The sequence below is a fragment of the Grus americana genome, chromosome 2 (genome assembly GCF_028858705.1).
Source record: "Grus americana isolate bGruAme1 chromosome 2, bGruAme1.mat, whole genome shotgun sequence".
NCBI lineage: Eukaryota > Metazoa > Chordata > Aves > Gruiformes > Gruidae > Grus > Grus americana.
Genome location: NC_072853.1, coordinates 64,078,089 through 64,105,051, shown reverse-complemented (window position 1 = coordinate 64,105,051; position 26,963 = coordinate 64,078,089). Strand labels below are relative to the sequence as shown.

The 26,963-nt window shown below is 40.9% G+C and overlaps 1 protein-coding gene across 5 annotated transcripts; it reads right to left on the bottom strand.

Moving 5' to 3' along the window:
• Positions 1–6,809: 6,809 nt before the first annotated feature.
• On the bottom strand, positions 6,810–26,579 carry CNDP1 (carnosine dipeptidase 1). 5 transcript variants are annotated; one of them, XM_054818285.1, is made up of 16 exons: positions 26,415–26,579; positions 23,842–23,920; positions 23,299–23,735; positions 21,994–22,043; positions 21,707–21,878; positions 19,416–19,532; positions 18,460–18,603; positions 16,684–16,846; positions 15,464–15,552; positions 13,335–13,535; positions 11,815–11,899; positions 11,087–11,247; positions 9,481–9,645; positions 9,146–9,287; positions 8,602–8,749; positions 6,810–7,745 (listed from the first exon to the last, which is right to left on the bottom strand). In XM_054818285.1, the coding sequence occupies exons 5-16, from the start codon at positions 21,725–21,727 to the stop codon at positions 7,640–7,642; spliced, it is 1,542 nt and encodes a 513-aa protein (XP_054674260.1). In that variant the 5' UTR covers positions 21,728–21,878; positions 21,994–22,043; positions 23,299–23,735; positions 23,842–23,920; positions 26,415–26,579; the 3' UTR covers positions 6,810–7,639. The 5 variants fall into 5 exon arrangements, with proteins under 5 accessions (XP_054674260.1, XP_054674258.1, XP_054674259.1 ...); XM_054818283.1 differs by lacking the exon at positions 21,994–22,043; XM_054818284.1 differs by lacking the exon at positions 21,994–22,043 and having other exon boundaries at positions 23,842–23,917.
• Positions 26,580–26,963: the final 384 nt, after the last annotated feature.

The window sequence follows — 26,963 nt, the reverse complement described above, 5'->3', positions numbered from 1 at the left end:
AGTTTAAAGCCATTACCCCTTGTCCTGTCACTCCATGCCCATGTGAACAGTCCCTCTCCAGCTTTCTTGCAGGCCCCTTCAGGTACTGGTAAGCCGCAATTAGATCTCCCCAGAGCCTTCTCTTCTCCAGGCTGAACAACCCCAACTCTCTCAGCCTGTCCTCATAGGAGAGGTGCTCCAGCCCTCTGATCAGCTTCATGGCCCTCCTCTGGACTCGCTCCAACAGCTCCATGCCTCTCCTGTACTGGGGCCCCCAGAGCTGGACGCAGTACTCCAGGTGGGGTCTCACCTGGAGAGCGGAGTAGAGGGGCAGGATCACCTCCCTCGACCTGCTGGTCACACGTCTTTTGATGCAGCCCAGGACATGGTTGGCTTTCTGGGCTGCAGGCGCACACTGCTGGCTCATGTTGAGCTTCTCACGTCAGACATGATCTTTAATCAGATACTGAATAATCTTGAGTTACGTTCCTCTAAAGCCAAGTTACAGTACAGCTGAGAAGTGGTAAGAGAAGTGTGTAACAATTATAGTACATAGAAGTCTAGAACAGACTAGACAGCCGGTCTAGTCAACTGGCTATCTACTTGATATCACAGTAGTCAATATGACAAAAATAAGTAGTAATGATGATACAAAGCAATTATATATAAGTATAAACAATTAAAGTATATAAAGTATAAGCAATTGTATATAAGTATAAACAATTAAAATGTTTTACAATTATCAGTATGAGTGTTCTTTTCCTTGCTGCCAGACGCTGAGGTTACTTGAATGAAACAGCTGGATTTTTGACCCATGGACACTGCCTTTGAAGTCTTCAGGCTGTTCCATTCAGAAAATTCCATTTTCAGATAGACACCACCTTGAGACAATTGGGGGTGAAGATTAATTTATTTTTCCTGGGCCCATATGCTTCTGTGTGCACATTGCAGTGGCAACTCGGCAAAGGCACCCCAGGCTGTCATTGCTAATTTGTTCATCATTAATGAAGCTAGCACAACATCTGCGGTTTTGTTTCTTTAAAATGTATTTTCTTTCATTCCACTGCTTTTCAATAAAAAGTGGACTACATAACTAACTTTCAGTATCCAGAACCAAAAAGAAACAGCTTGGGAAAGGATGTACTTGCCAGATCTTAGCGGTCCTTCCACTGTGACTAAATGAAACTGCATTGTTTGAAGCAGTCGCTGGAGTGTTAGGGTTGGTGCCACATTGGTGATGTTAACCCTGCGTACAGAATTTGCTGTCCTGTCAGGAGGGCAATGATGCACAGGAGCCAAGTAAAGCAGTCCTAACTCTCAAATTTCTAAGTGTAAAAAAAGTGTGATACAAACTTAAATGAAATTCATATGAGGGTTCTGCCACCACTTGTTTCTTCACACCAGAGGGCTGCATGTCAGGAGCGTGTCATGTCGCATATTTTCCAGTTCCTATTACAGAGATTTCAGTTTCAATTCTAAGTTCAGGGGAAAAAAACAACAAAAAAACCCCAACAACAAACAAAAGAAAAAAAACCCTTCAGCTCCACAAATAAAAAGTCCTTTGAATTATTCTTACAGATATAAAAAAAAAAAAAAGAAAATTGTAACTGCATCTAAAGGATGGGGAACATGCAATTGACTGGCACTTCATGTTATTTCACAGTGAGATATCACTGAAATGATTTTGTGACAGGTAGCAACATCAGTGTTATTCACGCATATGTACACAATGTCTGGTTTCTTTTAAGTATGGCTGTATACAAGTCTGTCTGGAGCCTGACAATGCCAAACCTCCAAGGATTTGGTTTTATTGTACTGTGTTTTTTTTAATAAAAATGTAATTCATTGCAGTAAAGTGAAAGAGATTAATTTATTACCCCGTATTATCTGTTATGTGTGAAGATGTCCAGCTTGCCAGTATTTACAGCTCTGCCACTGTATAATTAATCTCTCGCAAACCCACAAAGCAAGTTTGTGAAAGACAAATATCTCAAATATAAACGTCAACTCTGGTACATTATGCATCAATACATTAACTTTAAGATTTAATGTGGTATCAGATCAGAAAAGAACTTGCAAAGAAAGTCACGCGACATGAAATACAGATTTAATCCTTATTTTTCATCTTCACTTGAAGTCAGCATCTAATCCACCTGGCACGTGCATCCAAGTCCTGTTAGAGCTGCATCCACTGAAATAAGAACATGTGTCAACTGTCAGCTTTACGGGAAGCATTTCCTAGTTATGCCCTGAAGTTGTCAAATGCTCATCGGGTAAGGAACGCGACCATTTTTCCTTGCTGTCAGGACACACCTTGTGCAATGTGTACTTTAAGCAATGTTTTGTTGGGTTTTTTTCCCCTCCCAAGGGTAAGGTTTCTTAGCAAATAGAATCCAAATTGAATGCCTAGTTATGTTTTTGCAAGCATTTACACATCTATTTAAGTCCACAAAGAAACACAGGCATTGTTCCTGCCTCGAAGAGTAAGCAAATGTGGCAAGTTTCACACAAAGAACCCAGGAGGAGTTACATAAGAAAATGCAAGCATGCTTTCAGAGAATATTTGCAATTTTTAAAATTCTGTGAGAGTAGATAAAGTAACGAGGAACCGCCTCTATCATCCTCCGTCTCAAACAACTCAGTCCGTGTGGGTTGCAGAATCAGCTGAAAAGCTTTGCAGGAGCTGCTGATCCTCAGGCAGGGCTGGAAAGCCCCGTTACGACAGTTGGTGGCTCTTCCGTGCACCTCCTTAGAAAGTAATGGAGATACCCAAATGACTTCTAAGTGACTTGAGAAAGAAGATTCCCGCCCAGTTCAAGCTCATATCTCAGCTGAAAAAAATATACAAAGAGCTTGCAAAGTTGTATACCTCCATGCTTGCATTGTTAGCAGGTCAGTTTGAATTTCCTGGTTTATTTTTATGTAATCTAATGTAGTGATATCGCAGGAAAAACATTTACTATATGCTTGTAAAAATGACCTGTAACGTGAAGGTGTTCTTCATACATGGTTCCAAAGAATGCAAGTGAGAAGATCACTGAAATATTTGGCAGTAGAGTTAAGTAGACAAAAATGCACTCTGTTAAGGAACTGTTCATATTTTTCTACTCATATATTTCTATTTAAAATGTTTATATAATGATTTATCTCTTAAAGGACATGATATGTCTGCAGCTCAAAATACAGACATATATGAACATATATGGAGTTGGTCTCTATGATCCTTATGGGTCCCTTGCAACTCTAGAGATTCTATGATTCTATGATACAAGGTATAAATTCAAAAATCAATTAAGCTTCACCTTAGGGCAATAAGCATTGGCCAAGCGCCACACTATTTTCCCTGTAAGAGAGTAACGTGCACCGAAACTATGGCAACGTCTGCAATTCTGACCAATTCCAGAGTCAGCATCTTTCTAGCGGAGAAGTCTTCCAAAAACAGATGTATTTGAGAAAGCAAGTGAAAAGGAGAAGGGGTGAGAAATTGCAAATGCTTTTTTAGGATCTTAGAAAAATCCCATGGTGGAAAATAGCTGGCAGTGAGCATTTTGGTTAGCAGGGGGGACAGACTCTGGGGGGAGGTGAGAACAAGGGTGTGCAGTTCCATACACTTACCCATAGGCGAGTTTTGCACACACCGGCACCCCTCACACCCCAGCGATGAGCAACACGGAGATGAGCCAGGGAGACTAAACAGGATCTATGAAATAAGAAGATCATGTTCAGGACGGTTTTGGTGCATCAGTATTTTAACTTTGCACGTTACTCACAGGTGGCAGTTTCCAGCAGGAACAAGGGGACTGTGGCTCCTCGCTGGCACCGGCTCCAGTGGCACCAGTAACGGCTCAGTTGCACAATCTTCCCTGTCCAAACATGGACTATGAACATCCTTAACTAGCAAGGAATTTTATAACTTTTTGTCAAACAAGCTAAATGCCATATTCTGCAAGGAATAACTAGCAGGAGTCAAAGTCAAGCTTCTTGGGTGTAATGTTACTGAAAAGGAAAACTATAACTACGTGAGTAAGCCTAATCTTCCACTTTCACAGGCTAAGCAGATGGTGACCTGATTAGTTCTCAGTCTCAGGAGGCTGCTCATCTCTCTATGCCTTCAGCTCCTATTGTCAGCGTCTTATTATTTTACTTATTCTCTATGATTTTAGCTGACTGCCACATTTCTTTTGTCTTTTGAGACATTACTGAAGGATTACAAAGTCTGTTTATCTAATATATTAAAAAAAAAAAAATCAACTTTCACACTTAAGCCCACTGATTTTAAATGGAAATTAAAATCTTCCAATTCCTTCTTTCCCATTAGTAATCAGTAGGAAAATATGGCCCCACCCTTGAGCGTCTGAGTCCCTACAACACGGATGTCCAGCCTACAGCAGGGAGGACTTGGGAAGATGTTCCTGGGAGACAGGCAGAGCTCAATCTGTAGGCACCCAGGGCTCTTAGAGGTGCTGTGGGGTGCCGCGTTTGGCTGGCTGCCGCTCCACTGGCAGTGTTTACGTAGGGCTTGAGTTGTGCCTGCCATCCCTGGGGCATATTTCTCAGGTACTGCAGGACATCCCCAGTGCACTTAGGCATCCAAGTCTCGATACCTGGATCAAGCTCTCAGAGGTCTAGATGCTGCTGGTGGACATCCCCACAAAGTTGTTTTCTTACTGCCTGGGTAGGTTTAAGCATCCTCCTATGTGATTATACAGAATATGATATGTGAAACACATGGTACTTAGGTTTCGCTGTGAAGAGGTACCCTGGAGTAAATACAAATTAACACTAGACCTTTATCACAGTGTAAAAATTAGTCCAGAATAAAATTTAACCAGTTCAATATATACTGAAAAGTCACCTCTTTTTGATGTCCCTTTCCTATGACTTTGTGTAAACTGTGCTAGTAAACATATGGTAGCATTTGTAATTTGAACTTGTAGCACTATTAACAACAATTTTGCTCTGACATGGGATATGGCATATCTAGAATAAGGTTAACAAATAGAAGCAAACTTGAATCCTATTTCTATCCTAGCCAAAACCAGGACACAATATTATTTTAGCATTACCTTTAACTTACCGTGGCAACAAATAGCTATTAATGCAACCAAGAAGTAGCATTGCTAGAAATGGTGTATAACAATACAGACCTTAGAAAAATGCACACCAATTTTTTAATTTTTTTTTTTTTCAGAAGGCTAATGAGATGCTGCACAACAGAAAAAAAGAAAAAGACAGGATGACTAATGGATACCCTGTCTTGATCTAAGAAGAAGAGGGTAGCTCTGGAAACCCCTGTGGGTGGGAGTGGCTTCCCCAGTGCTTGCTTTCATGGCCAGGAGAACCTGAAATGGAAATTCTCTGCTATTTCTCTCTTCTGGGACTGAAGGAGGTGTGAAGATGGGCTGTATAACTCATTGATTTCACACACATGGTTTTAACTTGACAGTAAGAGGCTGTTTGAGAACAGAACCTTATTTCAGTGCAATGCTCTGATGATAGTGCCTGTGCTTATAAAATGATGCTGTCTTTGTTGACTTTGCATTTTATTTGGCGTTCCAAAGAGCGACAGAAAAACCTATGTATAGCATAAGTCCACCTTCAGTTGCACTTCTTAATGTTGTAGAACCCATAGACAGCATGGAATACAGTGTTTTCCAAAGCAGTTCTATTCCTAGAAACACAGCCTCCATAACCCTTACATGTGGAGATCTGCCACCTCCACCATCTCACCAGGCTTTCTACCCTTTTGCCAAAAGGGTCATATTTATGAGCAGCTTTCAGTGACGGCTGAAGTCACTTTGAAAAACCACTGCAAAACGAGATTGCAAATTATGTTTTATGTCAACTGTATGTCCTTAAATACTTCAGCAAAATTCCACCTTTTAGCTTTACGGACCAATAGCTTTTAGGCACGGACCAATCTGCCCTGAGTCCTGTGCAGGTGCCGGAGCGCTCTCCCCTGCAGCGTTCCTCACTGTGCTGGTTCCTAAATGGTTTAAACAGGCAAAGGGAGCTGAGAGACTGTAGAGGACCTTGTTCTGCAAGTTGATGATGTGCAAACTGGGGTCTTCTGATCTTGGAGGCTCGGTCCTTGCCTTGGAGTCCTCTCTCTTGACTTGGGCACCAAAAGTTACACTGCATTTACACAGTCTGCAGAGCCAAGACAAGTAAGACAGCCTGAGCTGGGTCCTCCTTTTCCCCTTGAATGCCGCCAGCAGTCACCATCCTTGCTCCGCTCTCACCGCTGAACTGTGAGCCTCACAGCCCTGGGGAATTCTGAAAATGAGGGTTTACTTAACCCAAATTATTAATGCTCCCAGACCTCTTAAAAGGCCAGCTACCTTTGTGTCCAGCTCCCAGGAATTTCAGAGGAGTTACTAAAACTCAGAAGCTTGTTTGTTTATGTTTTTAAGTTCAGCCAAGGCTTTTATCCTGATAGCTTCCCACATCAGCTGTTCGTACACGTTATCTGTGGCACAATATTCCCTTCTGTAGAGTCCACGTCCACACCTTATGCCCTTAATCACCTTTATTCTTGCAGGTTTTTGCAGGAGAGGGAGCAGGAGAGAAAGGAAAGATACCAACTACTTTCTGTAATGTAATTAATGTCACTTGTTGTAACAGTAGGGATAACACTACTAAGTTTTTGTTAAAATCTGGTTCAGTCACTTTGGTTGTGTGTGAAATAACTATGTATTATAATAATCACATTTTGAAATAAAATAAAAATATACAGAGATGCGAATTACGTACTTTGTGTTAGGTGTTTTCCCTAAACAGCAAACAGAACACTCAACTATTGCTTTAATTTCAAAATACATCATTTGCCTTTAATTATCAATGTAAACTGATGCTTTAAACATAAAAGGGTGGAAGAGCACCCTTCTGATGACAGACTTTTGCCAGAACAGATAAATACAAAAACTCTTTTCTGTTGTACAAAAAGAAGAAAGTCACATTAAGGAAATGTATTATGTAGTGATTCTTAGAACTGGGCTCACAGCACAATAAGAGGAGATTTGGATTAAATGGGGGGGAAAGGCAGAATCCAGACCTGGAAATGTTTATTTACTATTGCAGTTCTATTGACCTCAGTGATTATTCCCAGAAGTAAATGTTCATAGGCAAGTCTTTGCATCAAAATCAGCAAGCTAATTGTATTACATTTCTGATTTACAGCCTTCTGTGAAGGACGGGGAAGAGATTAACATGATAGTGGACTTTTCTTCAAATAATTAAATAGTGAAATTTTGTTTATAGTTAGGAGGAAATGAGTGTATTGCAAATTGCTCATATTCAGAAATTGAAATATGAGCTGGGTGGCATGAACATGAGCATACTAAAAAATTGAAGTAAAGTTATTTTAATATATGCCAAAATTCCCATTGCTCTGAATTTTAAAACTAAAATGTAACATTCTTCACTCAGCCAGAATGAATTATCCCTACCCCTATTTTACAGCATTAGGGATAAGATCACTTGATTGACCAGATCACAAATGCATGCCATTTAGTAGTATGCCAAGTAATAGCATGGCATTTATTTTTTCCCACCAATTCAGACCCACCGAATATGTGATTTATATGTTTTTCCAGATCAGGAAGTTGTTAGAAAGTCTGAGACTAAAAATGTGCTTTGCTGATTTTCTTATGATGGTCTATCAGTTGTTGGTCTCTGTGCTGGATATTTCATGTAAGTGATGATGTAGCTTTGATATCTCCAGGAAAAAGGCTGCAAACACTTTGGTTCCTTCAATGTAGTTGTGTCTATGAAGAAGGAAAGAAAGAATGAAGCCCTGTCAGGCTCTTCTGCTGTCCAAACTAGTGGCATAACCTGGTGAAGTTGTCAGAGTCTTCAGAGGAATTTGCAAGATTGGTCACCCAAAGAAAGGACCAAGTGCACAGAAATTCTGGACATCCTGCAATTGGCATTCCTCTGAAGGATTCACTGAGGAAACGTTTTCCAGCATTATGTCCTCTAATTACTATTGTCTGTAGCCACAAGGGTTGAGGCTATACTGAGAGGCAACAAAAAATTATTTGAGAATTATTGTAGGATTCTCCAGTTCCTCTAGCTCGGCATGAGGAGGAGCTGCTTGGCATTCAGGAGCTGCACAAACATGCTGAACGGTGTCTTACCGTGGCTCCTCAAAGAATGAACACAGGTGGTAAGTTTAAGCTAGTTTTGATATAATTACACTAGTTTTGGTCCCTGCAATACAAGTACACCTTTATATCCATTCATGCTGAAAACCATTAAAACCTTTACTTAACCATTAGCCTGAGTATGTCTGACTGGAATACTTGGAAATTGATGCTGTGACAGAAAGGTGCCCATCTACGTCATCGTCTTTCAGACAAATTTAATTGGCAGTGAAAGGAAAATTGCCAGTGCGATGTCTTTAAAGACCGAGTAAACACTTCATGAAAAGTATATTGCGGTAGGCATTAGGTTGGGAATTTTGCTTTCTGCTTGGCACAGCAGCATGTTTGCCAGAGACAGTAGTTTGGGACTGTCCAGGGGAGAGCAAAGCTTCCCATCTGGCAGTGCTTATGCGTGGGTACCTGGGGACTTTGGTTCTCCCCCCTTCTCTTATAGTGTAAATGGACAAATAAAAGAAACCTGCTTATTTTCTCATTCTGGGAGTGCTCCCCATCATCGGCTGCTCCGATCGGAAACATCATCACACTTTTCTGTGTGATGGTCTGAAACATTCTGGCAACAGGAATTGTTGAACCATCCCGAATAAAATCTGGATCTTCTCCAAAAACTGAAATACATGGGAAGAATTAATTCATTATTAAGGTGCTTTCTTCTGCTACCATATATATGAGCAGATAGCCAATATTAAGAATTTTGGAGTAGAAATTGTTTTGAGTGTGTAGCCAAATGATTTCATGAATTAGCTGCCCTCTACAAACCTCTGGCAGTACACAAAAAACCTAAATGAGGTCTTTTGGCTACTCCTATTAAATATTCCCCAATTCAGCAAGGTGTGGAAGAAGATGTGGCTGAGTTGTTCTATCAAAAATCAATGAGATTCATAGGGCTAAGTGACTGTAGCACTGAGCTGGGAAATCCCTTTTGCTCTATGGATGAGCACGATTCCCCTGCATGCCTGCAGACACATTAAGAATTAAAAAAAAAAAAAAAAGAAGGAACATACCAGTTTTTATTGCCCTTCTTGCTGCCTTATATAGTGGACCATTAACGTCAGCGAGCCAGGGCTTCGCACCCAAAGGCATAGACACTTTCAGTTTGTTCGGACTGTTCCTCTTGGAAAATACACCCTCCAGGTGCTCCACCACCTGCAAGGAAAGCAGGTTGCACTCAGAAGTGTCCATCTTCTTCCAGCTCAAACTTAGTCCCACGTTCCCACTTCTGCTCTCAAACAGAGAGATGCTAGAAACGTTCGGTTTACTACTTCGGGTGTAAATTTGTGAGGTGCTAAGGAGGACTTAGTTACCACAGTAGAGGCCAAAGAAAAGGTTTGCCTCTCACCTGTTGCTTCACAACCGAAAGGTCCATGTGGGGGACCTGACGGATTGAGAATTTGCCAACGACTTTTGCCGGAATGACAGTTTTAATTCCTGGTTCATGAAAAGCTCCTTCAATGCCATGAATAGAGAGAGAAGGGTAACGCCACAGGTGCAGAAGTATTTCTTCCTTCAAAAAATAACATTGGAAATAAAAGGGATGACACTGGAGCCATTCACAATTGATATCATTAACATGAAGAAACAAGTTTTTTCCATCCTAAAATTTGTATTAGGAAGCCTCTGTATTTTAAAGAAGTTTGATTTGTAATTTAAACCCATGCTAATATCTTTTCATTTAAAAAAAAAAATTACTTTTTTCAAGTCAGTATTTGTTTACCTTCAGAAATATTTGGATGAGAACAGCTTTTCATGCAGAAGAAGAAAAGTGAAGCATTATTAAAAAATATCTTGGAAGTAAATTTTTTTAGTGCAAAGTAAAATCAGAACAACTTCTGATCTGACTGTCTATTAATCTCAGAACTTCTTGTGGGAGAAACCTGTGACCAGTTTAGCCAGACCCCTCCCAGATGATACCAGGGAAAAAATTCTACTGCTGAGCAGTTAAATAACACAAGAGGTAAGATAATGATGTTCAGTAACCAAGTTGATAAGGGAAGATAAGAAGGGGGGAAAAAAGAAAAAGAAAAAAAAAAGAAAATGTCTATTCTAAGAAAGAAAAGAGAGAGAAAGGAAATACTGGGGTTTTTCCTAGTAGCTCTTTATAAATTGGTCTTCACGCAGAACCCCAGGGCGCAGCTCCTTTCCTTCTACTCCAGTGTTATGAGATTAGAGCTTTATGTACACGTAAAATTTGCACCACTTCTTCCTCATATAGGTAAAGCATCAAAACTTATGTCGTGTAGTTACATTATACTTCTGTATTACCCATTATTACAGTCTAGTTAATTCAGAAGCTTTTGGATGGAAAGAAAAGCATCCGTGTTAGAGCTTATGCCGGTATAGTTACATTAGTGATAAAAAACCCGAATCGCTCCTGTCCTTTCTCCCCACTGCCACTCTTGTGCAGAGAGATCTTTCTGAGCCAGACCTTACCTGCTGGTTTTTTATTTAGGATATAATTTTTAAATGCTGGCACAGAGAGGCTTATAACTTTGGGTGCTTTTTTTATATGTGCTCAGCAGACATCAAAATCTGAATTAAACAAATAAAACCCACCCCAAAACACATCTACCTAAAGCTGCCTCCCATTTTTCAGAGCTGAATACAGCTTCTTTCCTCCTATGTAACCTGTACGCAGGGGTTTTAATGCTTCTTTTGTTTGGCTGGTTAGGTGAGCGGGAGAAGATCTGCAGAGCAAGAGCAGGGGAGCAACTCTTAGTTTTGCATTGTTTCTTTTCATCGATTATTCATATTTCAGATCACTTTCCCCAGATGTGGTAGCTTGCATTTTCAGCGGATTAATTTACCTTTTAATGCTCTGTGCTCCTTTATTTTATTTTGAGTTTGCCATTGACTGAAAATATCTTTTAGCTTGCCTGTATACATAAATGCTATGAATAGGTGATTTAAATTCTTTCTGCTGACCATTTATATAGATTTTATGTTACCTTGGTGCCATAGAGGAATTTTTTCACACCACTATTATTTTTATGTTCCTCTAGATCAAATTCAATCGATTCATACAATTTCTTCTCCTCCTCCGTCAGGGCAGCAATGCTGTCGTAGATTCCAGGGATCTGAATACGACCAGTGGGATCCACAAGGCTGTCTACAAAATGACGTAGAGATATCAGTACGAGTGGGACATATTTCCTCCACTTGGCAATCACAACACCTTTTCCCTCCCACCTATCTCTTTACTGAATGACTAAGCCTAACGACTGCTAACAACTGTTTGCATCCGTTAAGTCGTGGCACCTAACTTGATGTATTTTCATGTTGATTAAGAAAACCATGGAGCTGCTCTTTGTGTGTAGCGTGTGGTGGGTCAGCCCAGCAGCTGGCATGAAAGCGCCATCCTACTGAGATACAAATCAGCTTTAAAACCTCAGGTTTTGCTACGTGTGTGTATTCAAGTTGCTAGCAATCCTTAAACAGTCTTGATGGACACATGGCTGACAGCACAACGGACACATGTCTGAGGTCCTGGCCTTACCAGGGACATTCCCGTCCTCGGCTGCTGCCACCGCAGCTATGCTGAGATTTGGAAACCTGGGAATCTTGCTTCAAGTAGACTTGCCTTACTCAGGTCAATTAAACATGGCACTGATCTTCGTTAGGCTGATTGCTAGGCGTTGTTCCCCAGTTACTCCTGAGCAATGGTGCGTGTTATTACCCAGCAGAGCTATCAGGTCCGTCATCGGCTCATGAATGATGCCTCCAAAAGTTCCAGAGTGAAGGTCCTTGTCACCACATTCAACCTGTACCAAAAAAACACTGGTTACGTATAAATACTCCCTACCTTATTCCTCTGCCAGTGTTTGTTCTCCACAGCGACTGGTAGCTTCAGTTTTTTTACAGAAGGCCATAAATGAATAGAAAAAGGAGTATGTGTTTCTATTTATAAAATAGAAAACATCGTGTCAGGAACAATCTGCTTCAGTAAAGAAAAGACAGGGCTCTCTTGTTAACCACTAGAGAGAGAAATTCAGCTGTCTGTAGAACTTACAGGCATTTAAGAGCAAGGGTCCCTCTCCATTACCTCTTTTGCTTCAATAAGATTAAATATATCATAAGTGAAACGCTTGCATATTGCTGCTTCTAACATTGCAGAATAAATTCTCCAAGTTCTCTATCCTTTTTATTTAATGCAAAATCTTCATAACAAAGGCAAGAAAGAAACTTACTTGTTTTGCATTAAGAAAATATATGTCCAGCCTTAATTCCAGATTGCAACAAATCAGAATTTAGAGGTCTCTTGAATCATACAGCTTCAGCATAGAGAGAGGCATTTGGTTTATTAAATGGGTTCTTTTTCCAGACACATTTTCATACTCAGGTTTATCGTAAACTATTTTCCTGCAACAAACTTGTTTATTCTTCTCAAAACCTCATTACAGCCAACTGTCTGGTAGCAGGCAGAGATCATTTTTGATGTTTTAATAGCATCATTTTTCTTAACCAAGACTTAGAAGAATTGAATCAAGGCTGCTGAGGCTCTTTTGGTTAAAAACAAATTTCATTCTTTTTCAGACATAAAGGTTAATGCAGATTTGTTTCTTTAGCTCTGTAGTTCGTTAATCTTCTCTCTGAAATCCTTTTATCCTTCATCAGGAAGTTTCCAGATGAGAAATTTCTGCTCTTCATTTCACAGTAGCTCATGTTGGCTGCTAAGTATACTACAGTGCACTGCTACTTGCTTCTGCCAATGGTTACAAAAATTTTGTGTCACTTTTAAACCCAGGGATCCAGCTAAACTGAGTCCCTTTAGGCAGACACATTGCACTAACCAGTATCTGCTGCAAAAGGACAGAGCGGCAGAAGAAATGGGTTTGGAGCGAGAGAGTGGGGGGTGCGGGGATGATGCTGCAAGGGAACGGAGTTGATGTGTGGAGGGGGTGATGAGGAAAGACTGGGAGGGTGGCAACAGAGCAATGGGATGGGAAAGGGATCAAGGGGAGAGAGGTAAGTGGAGAAATGATGATAGAAGAGGAGTTAATGAAAGTAAACGGGGCTAATTGAACTGAAATGAGGAGGGAAATGTGTACAAGCCAAAAAGGATATGGAGGAAAGCTCTGTATTTGTAAATATTAAGCTTGCTCTCAGTCTTTCTCTGCGTGCAGACATGGATGTGATTACAGGTACATCACTGCTCTCTGGTCAGGGGCCCAGTTCAAATGAACCTGCGTCCTTTACCTCCACAGAGAAGCAGGCATTTCCCCGACTCCCATATGTAAGGGCAGGCTTCTTCTTGCTGAGCCAGAGGTTGTCCGAAATCACAATATAATCAACATCAGAAAAAAAGCACTGACTTTCTTCTTCGAGTAACTTTTCTAGCCCCAAGGACCCTGCTTCTTCCATGCCTTCAATTACAAACTTGAAGTTTACTGGCATAGCCTAAATGAACATTAAAGAAGTCTGGGTAAGAAACAAGCAATTGCAAAAACAAGATAAAAAAATCTTTAAAATCAGAAGCACACTGGCTTGCAGTAGGAGTTGTGTTAGGAAAAGAAGGACATAGGATGTATAGCTTGCTTCAGCAGAAAGGGCAGTGATAAACAGACACATATGATTTCCCAGAAAAACTGGGTTTTCCTTATGTTTTTATCTACTTTTCATTTCTGAAGGCAAATAAGTGACATCTTTTTTCCTTTTGTGTTTTTAGAAAGTTTGCTGGACTCTCTCATTAAATGGGCTTTCTCTCAGTGCTATTAAATATTCTAATTGCTTTGGAAAGTCTAACTGTGTAAGAACAGTTGCATTTTCACAGAAAATTTCCTGTCTCTTGTATTTCCGCTGTTAGCGCCCGTGCGGGAAGCACTGGCAGAGGTCCACCGCTGCGGTTTTCCCAACATGTTATCTATCGCCAGAGTTAGTCACACAGCAGTAAAAATGCTGCTGGTGATTCCACCATAATTGTCCTTTTAGCACTCATGACTCCATTTGCCTGCTAGTTTGTAAGGATGCATTTCCAAGGGTAATTAAGAGAACTTTTATTATGGAATAGTGTGAGTTAGAAATGCTGACACGTCCCATAGGAGAAATAAATTTGAGCATAGTTTCCCATTCCAATTCGTTTTCTCATTACAGGTTTTAAGATGCTTTCTCTTTTAATTCAATGGTCTGATTAAATGCAGGAACAAATGCATAGAATTAAATGAACTTGTGTTATGGATGGGTTCACCAATGGTTCATCGAACGACGACAAAAAAATTTAGAAACAAACTGTTCATGAATATTGTTCGATGGTCTGTGCTGTTTTCTAGGGAAAGGCTTCAAATGACAAAGATTTTTTTTCCTTCCTTGTTAAAATGCCAAAATAGCTATTAGCGATTTGAAAAACTGAAAAGAATCAGAAAGACAGACCCATAACCATATTCACTTACAACAAATAATCTGTAGGCAAAAAACGTGTGGGTTTCCTAACACTTAAGAGACACTGAGGTCAATTCAGTACTATTGATGCAAGGGAAACACCAGTTTTCCAAAAGGTTGCAAAAGGACTTTAAAAGTCAAAACTTAACGCTCAATTTATGCCATAATGTCATAACAGAGGCACAAAACTGTTTCTCAACAATCTAACAAAATGTATTGTGCAAATTCACCTTAAAGGATGTTTGCTAACCAAGTTATAAGCTTAGACTATATATTGGTTTAGCTTTGCATTCGGGATACAACTAGCCCAAAATTATTAAATATGCAGACTGATTTAAAGCTGTGTTGGTCGTTGTAATAATTTAGGCAAAAGTTTGATTCTTAGAGATATGTGAGGCTGTAAGCAAGTATATTTGTACTTGGTTAGTGCACCCATTCAAAGAATTTGCTTTGCTAAGTCTAATACAGTGAAAGAACAGCCCATTATGGGTGAGCATTTTTTGGTACTTGTTCTCTTCATACATGCGCATAAATTGAAGGTAACTTGTAGGAAGGCAAACCCAAGGATCAACAGAATGTAACTGTAGAGATGAGTCTTAATGCCCGATCTGTGATGTATGTTATTTTACCATTATAAAAGCTCTCAAGAGAATAGGGTATCAAAGCTGTTTAATGTATGTAATATATACTGAATGCTGCCTCCAGCGTGTTTTCCTCTGCAGGGCAATTACAGCAATACCGTATTTACATTGCATATGGACTGTTCAAAATAGAAATGCTGAAGGACAGATTCTCAGCGTGGGACCAGCATGGAAATAAGCTAGTATTTCAAAATGCATGTAGTCATGTCTCTGTCCCAACAGATATCTTACAGGGAGGTAAATGCATCCCTCCAGATAACAATAACAACAATAATAATGATAATAATAGAATTCCTCACTGATACCTACTAATTTCAAGGCTCTAAATGTTTCCACTGCGTTTATCCAAGCTAAGACAGGTCCTTTATTATCTGTTGCTCCACGCCCATAGAGATTTCCTTAAAAAGAAGAGAGGAAAGGTTTTTAAGCAATCTTTGAAACTTCTCTTGTCACTTCAATGTAATCAGCAAATTCCTAGTGCCACAGGAGCTGTAGTGGTGCGTCAAGTGAAGCGTCAAAAGAATCGGGATTTCATTGACTTGCTTTAAATAAGGTGATGAATGTTTCCCAGTGGACTGGTACAGTTTTTTTCCCCTTTTGTATACACCGTATTGTGGCTTCTGTTACATGCCAATTTCTGAGCTTCACTTCGTTCTTAGGAGCTGTTTGCTCACACCAGACATGCCTGGAGAGTTTGCACGCTATGCAACCTCTGTGCACGTCAGCCAGCCCAGGTAACAACCAGCAAAACCCCCACAGATAAATACCACAGTAGAAGTACGAAGCTACAAGTCAAGGCACTTTTTTTTTTTTTAAGTGTTTGACTGTACAGTTATATACAGGGACAGATTTCAGTTTCATGTACAGATCAATCTGTTTCATATAGAGATAAATCTGTGGATTGCCACTACCAGATTTATCTGAGGCAGAAGAGTTACCCCAGTAAGAGTGTTTGGAACTGGTCCCAACAGGTGGGAAAGGGTGATTTAATGGCTATAGGACAGGCATGGGAATCAGGATTTCTGGGTTCTTGGTCTTACACCTCTGCTGACCTTCCATCCTTAATTTTGGTCCTTCAGGTGAATGGAGCTTTTCATGCTCAGCTGGCTGTAGTGGAAGGATGAGGACATTAAGGGGGGCCTCTCATTCTTCCACCACCAATGCTCCTTAGCTCCAGCGTGGCAGGTGGAGGTACTAAAGGATTATGAAGCAAGAACAGGATGTGCAAGGGAAGATAATGGCTGATCCAACAACTCTTTAAAAGAATTTTAAAGTAGAAATGGATTCTCTGTTGAGTACTCTATAAAGTGGCATTAACCTCATGTGGCTCTTCCACACCAAATATTAAGCAATCAGTGTTGGGGCTCACTACTCACGGCATGGCCATCAAAATTCAAAGCCGCTGGATTTGTCCCATAGATTTCCATGGGAGAAGTCCTCACGCTGTGGTTAAACATACAGGGAGCCTCCTTCAGAAGTTCAGTCGTGTATTCAAATAACAATACAAAAAACTACGACCAGATACACACCATTGATTTCGGTCAGTGTGTAAGGGTCAGTTTTCCAGCCATCTTCCTTTTTGGCAGGCTGCACATCCACGTGACCATAGAAACACAGAGTGGGGTTTTGTGGATCCTTCCCCAGTTCCCCAAGAATCACAGGAGGCAGTGGGAGGTCCTGGCCAGCAGGCAGCTGTAGAGAAATGTTAAAAAAAGCAGCTAAGGAAAAACAAACCTTTGAAAACTTACAAGTGTTACAAAAACAATTGAATTCTTAGTATTGAAAATACTTCCACATACTCATGGCTCTGATTCTGTCAGGTCCACAAATCTGACTTTGAATCCAACTCTAACCTACCCAGAGAAATTAAAATTTCTCTCTCCAACTGTTTAGGTTCTGCAGGGACTTTATGGAACTCTTCTAAGGTTTTAGTGCCATAAATGCACTTGTTACTAAACTCTTACTTCCCAGCACTGGAGAAGACAGAGCTGACTGCGTGCTGTAGTGGCAAAAGCATATGTTGTGACACTGAAATAGTCAAAAGCCACGCAAACTAATTTGGGATTTGATTTTGCCACAGACAGATGGCAGGAGGCATGTAACTTCAAATACAGAAACAAAGTTTTGCTGGCAGGAGGCAGCAGCAATTTCAGACTGTTTTCAAAACAGATTAAGGCGCTGAACTGATCCTGTTTCGTACCGCTGCGCAGAACAGGTCTCCGCGTTGGCCAAAAGGGGTTGGAAGTGTCTCACAGCAGAGAGGAGTAGGAAGCGAAGGGATGTGCGTACTCCCTCCTATTTACCAACAATGTCAGTCTGTATCGGGTCTGTTGCAACACAAAAGCGTGGCTGCTTCTTGCCCAGCAATCAAAGGAAAAAAGCATTTTGTGAAACAATATTTTGGCCCGAGGCAGAGAAAAGTGTGTCTGCTCCAACAACAGGTAATCCATTCCCTGCTGTTACTGGCACAGGCTGTTGCTATATATTTTGGCAATCATAACTGCATGCCGAGTGCATGCTAAGGTTTTAATTTTAAATGCATTCATTACAACTGTTAAATGACATAATCTGAAATATTAAAATATTGCTGTGCTGCAAGGTCCTTGTGCTAAGACTCTCAAATCCTCCCCAGAAGCCTCAGAGGAAGAAAAAGCTAATCACTATCAGTGAACTTTTGAATTCTTGCTAGAATAGAAATCTAACAGCCCAGGGCAGGAAAGAGCCCCAGTCTACAGTAAGATAAGTAAATTAGAGACAAAGATTTCTCAGAGATTAACTCTTGCCTGTTGCTTTCCAACAACCATTAAGAAAATGTCTTGGAGCATTTGTTCAAAGCTCCCAAACCCAAAGATGACATTCGACATAGCTAGCCCTTTCTGTTTGGCAACACTTTCCTTGTAAAAGCTACCTCCCTCCTATAGGGACTTCGGTAACGAACTGATGCATTAACTGTCATGCTTCATTACTCGGGAGATGATTGTAAAAACGAGCCCCGGTAAAAATTCAGACCTTGTACTTTTGCAAGCTGCTTTCCTCCAGTTAAAAGTGTCAAACTGTCCCTGCTCTGCAGATAACATCTGTTTGCATTTGGATTGCCTGTGTGGTCTCCCAGGTCTGTTGGCAGACAGTCTGAGGGACTGAATTTGGCAGGTGGTGTGTGGCTAAGGGACTATTGAGAAGTCATTATCTAGCTACCAAAAATATCAGTAAGTCATAACATACACATGCATGTACATAGCACTGAAGGTAATAGGTAGACCACATGTGCAAATACGATGTTTTAAATACAAGAATGAGACAGGCACCTGATGTGACCCCAGATTTACTAAATTAACAGTGGCTCCCAGCACTGCAAGTTTGTCTGCTGCCAACGCCATCATTCGTATTACTTCTTTCCTCAGATGTGGTTGAACAGAATCACTTTCCACAGCCACCCATTCCTTAAGATCCTGCGCAAGAAGAAAAGAAGTGCAGTTAAATCACCCAGGATGCTGTGGTGTTTGGCCCTTGAACGTGAGAAGCGTCACATTGGAAGATGGTTTCACTTCTATCCCATCACAGCAGTTTCATGGGTGCTACAAGGCTTCAGAATCGAGAGGAATTGCTTAGATGGGTCCCCAGGATTGAGATTCCTGATTTTCCCAACAGGGAGGGTGCCCATGCTTAGGCATTCACACTGTCAGCCATGGATCTAAAGCCCGGTGGAAGAGGAGGTAGACTAGATGCTGACCAGTTTGCATTGCAGAAGTTGCATTATGTACAAATTACTTCGGTGATGCTCGCAAGGATTCAGAAGTGCTTGTAGCTTTAAAGCATAACTGATACCAGCTGGACTAATTATGTTTCTGTTTTTTTTCACAGGGAACTGACAAAAATGAAAGCACAAACAAGCATGGGACGAAGATACCTCTTCTTGTTAAGAGCAAACCTACAAAAATCAGTTCTGACGTAAAGCAAGTGAGAGAGCAGCCTATCTGGCTTGCTTCTCCCATGCAGGTGCATTTTGGCTCAGTGGAGCCTCTCTGCACACACTCAAAGGATGCCACAACCATCTGGTTTGCGGAAGTCCATGCGAATCCCTCTTCCACCCAAAGGGTTCCCAGCACAGACTGTCCCCTTGCAACCTTGTTTCGTGAAGCACATGTGGCACAGCTGATGCCAGACCTGGAACCCTGCTCGTTACCTTGGTGGCAAACACTCATCTGGCACGTAGAGCACAGGCGGTTCTGCGCTCGTCATTTCACTGCAGTGTAGTTCCTACCTCGATGAAATCACTTTGATGTACGTCAATGTACTGGAAGATCTCCATCTCCATCGCTGAAGAGGATGATGAGGACATTACTGCCTTAGAGTAGCACGGGGCTGAGGTGGACTCTATCTGAAAGTTAAGGATAAAACTCAACGTTAGAGACATCCTGCAGTATGCACTTCTTTTCAGTGCTAGAAAGCATAGAGAATTGTGAAGTGCTGAGCCTATTTAAGTCTCATTTAAGTTCTTCAAGCCAGAAGAAAATATACCTGAATTATTTTGTCACATAAAACCTTCAATTGACTCATAGTCAAGTTTCTGAATGAAAAAAGTGAAAAAATTACCAAAGAGCGAACAGCTTTACAATTTCTGCTTTATAAGTAAAATAGGAGAAGTGTTTTCTAAAGAAACATTCGTCACATCAATTTTCAATGCACAAGCCTCAAATTTTGATTTGAGACAATCCCAGGGGAAGACTTGCAAACACCAACACACACCAACAGCCTCATCGTTCTTTTTCTTCATTTCCAGAAGGAGGGAGAAAAGGGATTCACTGACACATGTTACGTATTTTACATGAATAAGGGGGAACGATCCTGTCACTGGAGAGTATTAGACAACAAACAGCTTTTGTGCTTGCATAAGAACAGTGTCAATACTGAAACACTTGACAGGTGTAAAGTCATTTAGCACTTGCAAACCTCTCTGTTTTTGACAAGTAAAGATTTAAAATCCATCAGATTTTAAAAACTGTTTTTCTTCCTTCCTGTAGTTTTCCCTTCCTGTTTCCTTGAAGTTCCTGCTGTAGTTTCTTGAATCAGTGTTATCAGAGTAATACTTGGATGGCTAAATACTTGCCTGGGCTAAGTTCAGAATAGTTGCTGTATTGGGCTGTGCAACAGGATGGACTCCAAGGTCAAAACCCAACACTTTGATTCTAAAAATATTCTATACTAGTAGTAAAATGTGCAGTTGCAGGGAAAAAACCCTTAAGTGATGATCAAAGTACCATTTTCTTCTCACTTTGTTTTCTCCTTAAAAAAGTAAACCCTGTCTCCACGAGGTGGATCTAATCAACCATCTCTGTCAAATATTCCCATCAGCAGTCACAGCAGCAGCAATTTGGCCTAAACCAAAAGGGATTATTACAGGAATTTTTGAAGGAAGCATGAAAAAAAAAAATCAAGACATTTCAGAAGAGACAAAGCAGCTTCTGGGATTTAGCAACAAAGATGTGGTGGAGAATGAGGGTTTGGGGTTTGGTAGCTTAGGTTATAGTCACCTTTGGATAGAGCTTCTGCAGGTAAGGCGTAACAACATGAGTTTTGCAATAAACATCCCAAACTTAAAATCCCTAGTCTGGATATTTCTTCCAGCCTTGGACTGTGCAAGTGGCTGCAAATATTTGGCAACCAAAGTCCATTTTACAGAGGGTAATAGCACGTAGGAGTGCTATCACAGGCATGGTCAGGAAGACTTCGCAGGCTGCACAGGGCAGACAAGACCAGGAGTCCCAGGCTGGGGTGGTGGTAACTCTTCCCTCATGAACAGAGTTTCCGGACAAAGGTGAGAGGCTGGCGCTTGGTGGAGCGGTGCCCGGGTAGGTACGGGAGGGCATCTGAGCTGAGACACTGCAGGTGACGTGCAGAAGGGGCCCGAGGTACAGGGAGATGATCAGTATTAGGTAAAAGCCCAAGCGTGGAGGCCATTTGTGTTGTTTGCTTCTCTCTTTGTTGCTGTGTGCTTTTAGGGGACCAAGCAATGGTTCTGCTTGTGTGATATTCCTCGGTCTCGCTTTAGCCAGCAGCGGGTCCCAGGAGAGCAAAGTTTACCTTCACGTTGGTCCTTATTACAGACTTAGCGTCTTCCACCTCCAAGCTGGGTCTCGCAGAGGGGAGCTGGTGCCTGCACAGGCTGAGGAGAGGACGGGAGCCCCGATGGGTACGGTTGTGAGTGGCTCCAAAAAAGTGCAAGATGCTGCACCCCCAGAGGAGAGTGATAGGAACAGACGTTGTAGTGGGATAAATCCTAGTGTTGCCATGGGCACTGCCAGACAGGTTGAGAGAACCCAGCGTGCGAGCATTTTAATCAGGTGTTCATCTAGAAAGACTTTAGGGCTGTTACCTTCATTTACCACAAAGCCTGCTAGATGCCTCAGTTTCACATGCATTTCACTCATTCTTTCTACCTTGCCGTTTCCAAACATCAATTTGGAAAATATTTGGAGCAGAGGCCACTGAATGCGTGTTCATTTAACCTTACCATAGAAAACCAGACAGGCTTCTCCAGGTTCAGTTACTTACAAAAAAGCACCTTTTGGGCATGCCACACTTGAACAAGGAGGATCAAAACACAGGTCAGAACATGGCTGCTAGAGTAACCAAGCTCATGCAATGGATAAGTATCAGTGTCTCCATCATTTTCTCCTCTTTCTGTTCAAATATTTAATTTTGCTGAATTCTATGCATTTTCACTCTGAAAAGAATGAGTATATATATAGTTGGCACCTTATGGTGACTTAAAGAAATACATATCTTAATATTACATGAAGGGCAGAATCACAAAAGGGCTGCTTATACAGAGGACGTACGCTGGAGTGATGGTATCTTCCTCTTTTTATCCGTGTTACATGCAAATGACCTGGAAAGATGCAGACAAGAGACATATGTCTTCAAGTCATGTGTCATTAGCTTTTAATTGTTTAAAAAAAATGGAACAAGGAAACTAAAATGCTGTGGAGGAAAAAAACCAACATTCAAACAAGCAAAGCATCCTGGGAATATTTGAAATAATTCTGTGATATTTTCGAAACAGACACTGACTTCAATAAAAGCTTATAGAATATTACAAAAATATTGCTTTCATAAACAAAAATAAGCACAAACAGTGGCAAAGTTGGGAAAATGAATGTGAGGAGGTACTTACACAGTCCTCCAGAGTAGCAGAGTGCACCGAATACTAATAATTCAAACAAGAAATTAGGTAGCAGCTATGTTGTGGTGTACTTGAGGGAGGGAGGGGAGTAGCAGATGGAACTTTGTGTTAGTGCACTACTAATACACAGACGATGCTGCTAGAAAGCATTTGGATCACAACTGGGAAAGCTTGGGTAGAAAAGGGAATTGGTTTAATAAAGCAGTAGAAAGATTTCAGGCAAGGCTAAAATAGCTCAGTGTTACAAGGAGGTGAAAAATGATTTGAAAGGATGATAAAGCCTGGGGGGGGGAATATCAAAGACTTCAGTGTTCAATTTCAAGTGTATTTTATTGGATCTCATTTTTAAGAGCAGTTGCTGCTTTATAGAAAAACGTAGTATGACTATTTTTAGAAATAATGCATGACAGCCATGCAGTTTCTGTTCCTTCATTCCTCAGTAGTAAGAACATTTTGTGTCTCACTTCCATCTCGTTAAGTACTGTTAAAAGAAAACTTAGCATTCTTAGAGCATGTTTTAACAAGAAATCCAAGTTAATTCTTTAACTAGGATGCATCTGTGATAAAATATCAACTAAACTTACAAACATTTGAGAGGCAGCTGCTGAACATGCTTTGCTGCTCTCCTTGCTGTTCCTGAAGTGCATGCTTCACGTGCCTTCCTCCCTGAGATGCAGCATTTGGGGCGGAGGGGGGAGGCACGCCAATGAAAACTGAATATTTTGCAACCGACCCAGAGAAAAAAAAAGCCAGAAGTTGCCTAGTTTGAAAGTAATGCAAAGAACATTTGACATGAAAGGAGATAAAGATGTGTATGGCAGTAGGAGCTAATTTACCAAACTAACGGTGGGCTCCATTTAAAGGAAGGTTCCCTCTAAGCAATCACCATCAAGGAATACAACAGAGATAACTGGGTTATTATTTAACCTCCTCTAACAACATTCACTGATAAGTGGCCTACCTTTGGTGGAAGCAGGCAATCAAGCCTCAGTCACCTCTCCAGCTGAAGAGGTGGGACCCTTGGAGGAGGAGGAGGAGGAGGAAGAGGATGATGACTCTTCCCGCGGCAGTTCTCCAGCAAAGGCCACGTGCAGCCACAGCCCTTGTAACGGCTCGGAGCTGCGGGGATCCAGGCATGTGCAGGGGAACGAACGCCCGCTCACAGAGCCTGACTGCATTTGAAGGTGGTTAAAGAAATGGCATCAAATCCAATAAATGGTGTAACAGCAACGAAAACGTTTGGTGGAAAGCGTAGGTAAGATGTGGCGCTGGCTGGCAGGCGGCTCCCCAATGCCCAGCGCTGTTGCCAGCAGTCAGCTCTCAAGAAGTGTTGCAACACGAGCTGCCTCAGGGCGTTCCAGGGAATGGCAATGACTGGCCCTCCCTTCTTGCTTATGCCTTAAGAGAAAAAAAAAGAAAGAAAAGAAAGAAAGAAAAAAAGAGACCCTATTTATCAGTTTTGCTTTGCTATATTACAGGTGGTATTAGAAGAGAAAGTCCTTACCTCTTTGCACTCTTGTTTTGCAGCTGCCTTTATGGCTGGTGATGAGAGCTTGAAGTGGAAAGGTCTCCTCTTCCACCTGCTAAACAGGGACATTTTATCTCCGTTCACTGATATGTTCTGCAGTTATGAAGGGTTTTTAAGTTAAAGATTAACTTTTAGGTTAGATGCTTAAGTCCGCTTCTCTATCATATAATAATGCAAGCAGGATATCCAAATCACTACCACATCGAGTCGTGAGAAATTTTCCCATCTCCTTTTCCTCCTCCTTTTCTCCCTGGAAGTCCCAGATCCTAGCAAGAATCCCAACATTCAGAATGCACTTGAGCATTACTGATAAGTGTTGCTGCTTTGCAAGGGTATTTTAGAGATGGCATTTATTCGTTGCTTGTTAGTTTGAAAAATGGAAAAGAAAATAATATGTTTCTGTCAAGGAGAATTTCTCCCAGGAAGTAGTATGTCACTCTGTGCCCACTGAGGAGAAGTAATTCACTATTTGCCTAACAACATTTTCTGAGCTTGACTGCTCATTGGTTTGCAATCGGATAAACACTTTTCCAAGATCCTTCTTGGACAGACAACTGCATTATCTTTTGCTCTTTTCATAGCAAAAAGGTTAATAGGAAAGAACTGTGGGAGGCACAGCTAAGTAGCGAACTACGTCCACTAGTATGTAAGGCTGAGCTACTAATCTGGTTCATCACACCCTTAAAACACAGTGAGCACCAAGAGAAATACTACAACATACATGAAGAATATTTACTGTATTCTGACTTGCTGGGATGGCATTTGACATCCACATCTAAGCACATTGTACTCAGATGCAGAGAGCCTCAGCATCATCTTGCTGCCAGTTCTTCCGTACTAGAGGACCTCTGAATTTATAGCAGATTTCTGAGTTTAGGTGCTTATGTTTGCACATAAATTGCTATCCTTATGGTCCTCTGCCCATTTTGAAAGAAACTCTATTCACATGATCAGATTCAGTAACAAGTATCAGTCTTCCAAGGGAGAAGAGCCTTACAAAGACCTTTTCTTCATTTAAGTTCTTCTTTTGATTAATAATAAACTGTTTTGCAAATGAAATGCAAAATTTGGGGGGAAATTAAATGTTTATTTGTATTTATTTAAAGTAATTCCATTTTTACATAAATCCTGCCTTTCTTTATCCTGACTTTAAATGTTTCACACGGGAGCTACTCCTGAATTACAGTAGTAGGAGTGAGATTAGAAATAGGTCTACTAAATTTAGTCATTCAACTATTTGCTTATTTATCACTTTATACTACTGAGAAACTATACTGTTGCAGAAAAAAAAAAGAGAGTGATGATTACTTTGTAGCTTATCATTTCATTGCTAATTGCTCCTTATTTTATAACCTATAACTTGGAACAAGGTTTAGAGTCCACAGTGCAAGAGATTTATTTTTTTATGGTCATTATTCCATTTATGGAGTGTCATAAACATTGCTAACATTGTTTAGAAGCCTTTTAAAATGCAGTCAGCTTTATCTCCTTAATAAAAACACTCTTTGATGGTAGCTTATTAACTACACGAAAGGCTAACTTACGAGGAAAGATTAAAGAACCAACTTGAATAGTTTGGCTGAGGGCTGGCGTGGACAACTCCTCTTTGGAATACAATACTGTTTAAGCAGGAGGAAATAAATCAATTATAGGAAAATAAAAGCAGAACTAAAACAATGGGATAAAGAAAAGAGCATCAATGTCTTTGTTTCTCTTGTCCTTTGAAAATGTAAGCCATCCAGGGCAGAGATGGTCTCCTACTTTGTGTTTCTATTACTACATCAGGGCAGCAGCCTCAGTTGATTACAAATTGATGGTACAAGCAAGAGTAACTTAATTTCATTGGCACTTCAGCAATATTAACATGCCTTAATTGTTACCTCAATTATAAAATTATCTTAAGTAATTACAATATTAATTTAGAGTGTGCAAATATGTAAGAAATATACTGCTGGGAGCAGTATTTCATTGACAGAGAAATGTGTTTTCAACGCTGTCATTCTAAAAGCAACTGCTTCTAGCTCAAGCCATCTTTCATTTCTTAAAAGTGTATTGCAGGAAAAGAGGAATGATATAGTAATGTCGTAATAAGTGTTACCTAGTTATTAGTGCCGCTCACTGTCATTTCTCAATATACTGCCCTCATATGACTTAAATTTTCATTGCATCCTAGAAGTATAAGTGTGGAATGGAGAGGCTCCTTCAAACAATTCCCAAAATATCTCTCACCTACAAGGATTTTTACTTCTGCTCCCTGTGCAGCAGCAGCAAGTCCTTCCACCTCCTCACTCCTTCCCACTTCACACTCCAGTTTGAAAAGTATTTCCCAGCCATCCCCTTTTGAGATAATCATACCTGATGCCAAAGTCTAGGACCACAAGTTAAGCAATATTGCCCGCTGCAAGAGCTTGTCAGGCAGTGGAGCGAGATTGCACGGGTAGAGAGGGAAAGACCCCCGAGACCCTGAATTAATAGTTATTACCTGAATGTTGATAATCACATCTGGGTACGTCAGTGGAAAGAGATCAGTTTAGAAAAGATCCCCTTACCCAGGCAAGAGGTTGCACAGTGCTTCACAAGGTTTGGTGGCCACAGATTGTCCTCTGTATGGAGCAACGATGCTCAGCACCTTCCAGGAGCATGGCCACCAAGATTTGAGATACTCTGTGACACGAAGACCAGCAGCACAAAGCCTTCTCACCACCCAGCGGCTATTTCAGCGAGCTCTCTGTGCACAGATCTCCAGTCATGCAGGCTTTAAGTGAAACATTCTGGAGAAGAACAAACAAGTTCTTCTAGTCTGGCTGCTTTTCCACTAGGCTGCACTGAATGCTGAGGGAGGACACTGCCCTATTTTTCCAAGAGCAAGATTATAAATTCATTTTGCTTAATGATTAAGCAACAGTATTTTCAGTTATTAATCACACTGAAGCGATGGCAAGAGGTTATTCCCATCTTGATATCCTTCAGAGAGCTTTGCTCAGCCAAATAACACCAGCATTCCCTTAGGGGTGATTAATACTCTTCATGCAGGTGAGGTTTTTATCCAGCTGATAACTCAGTCATTCCCAAACAGACATTGGAAACTGGCTTTATGA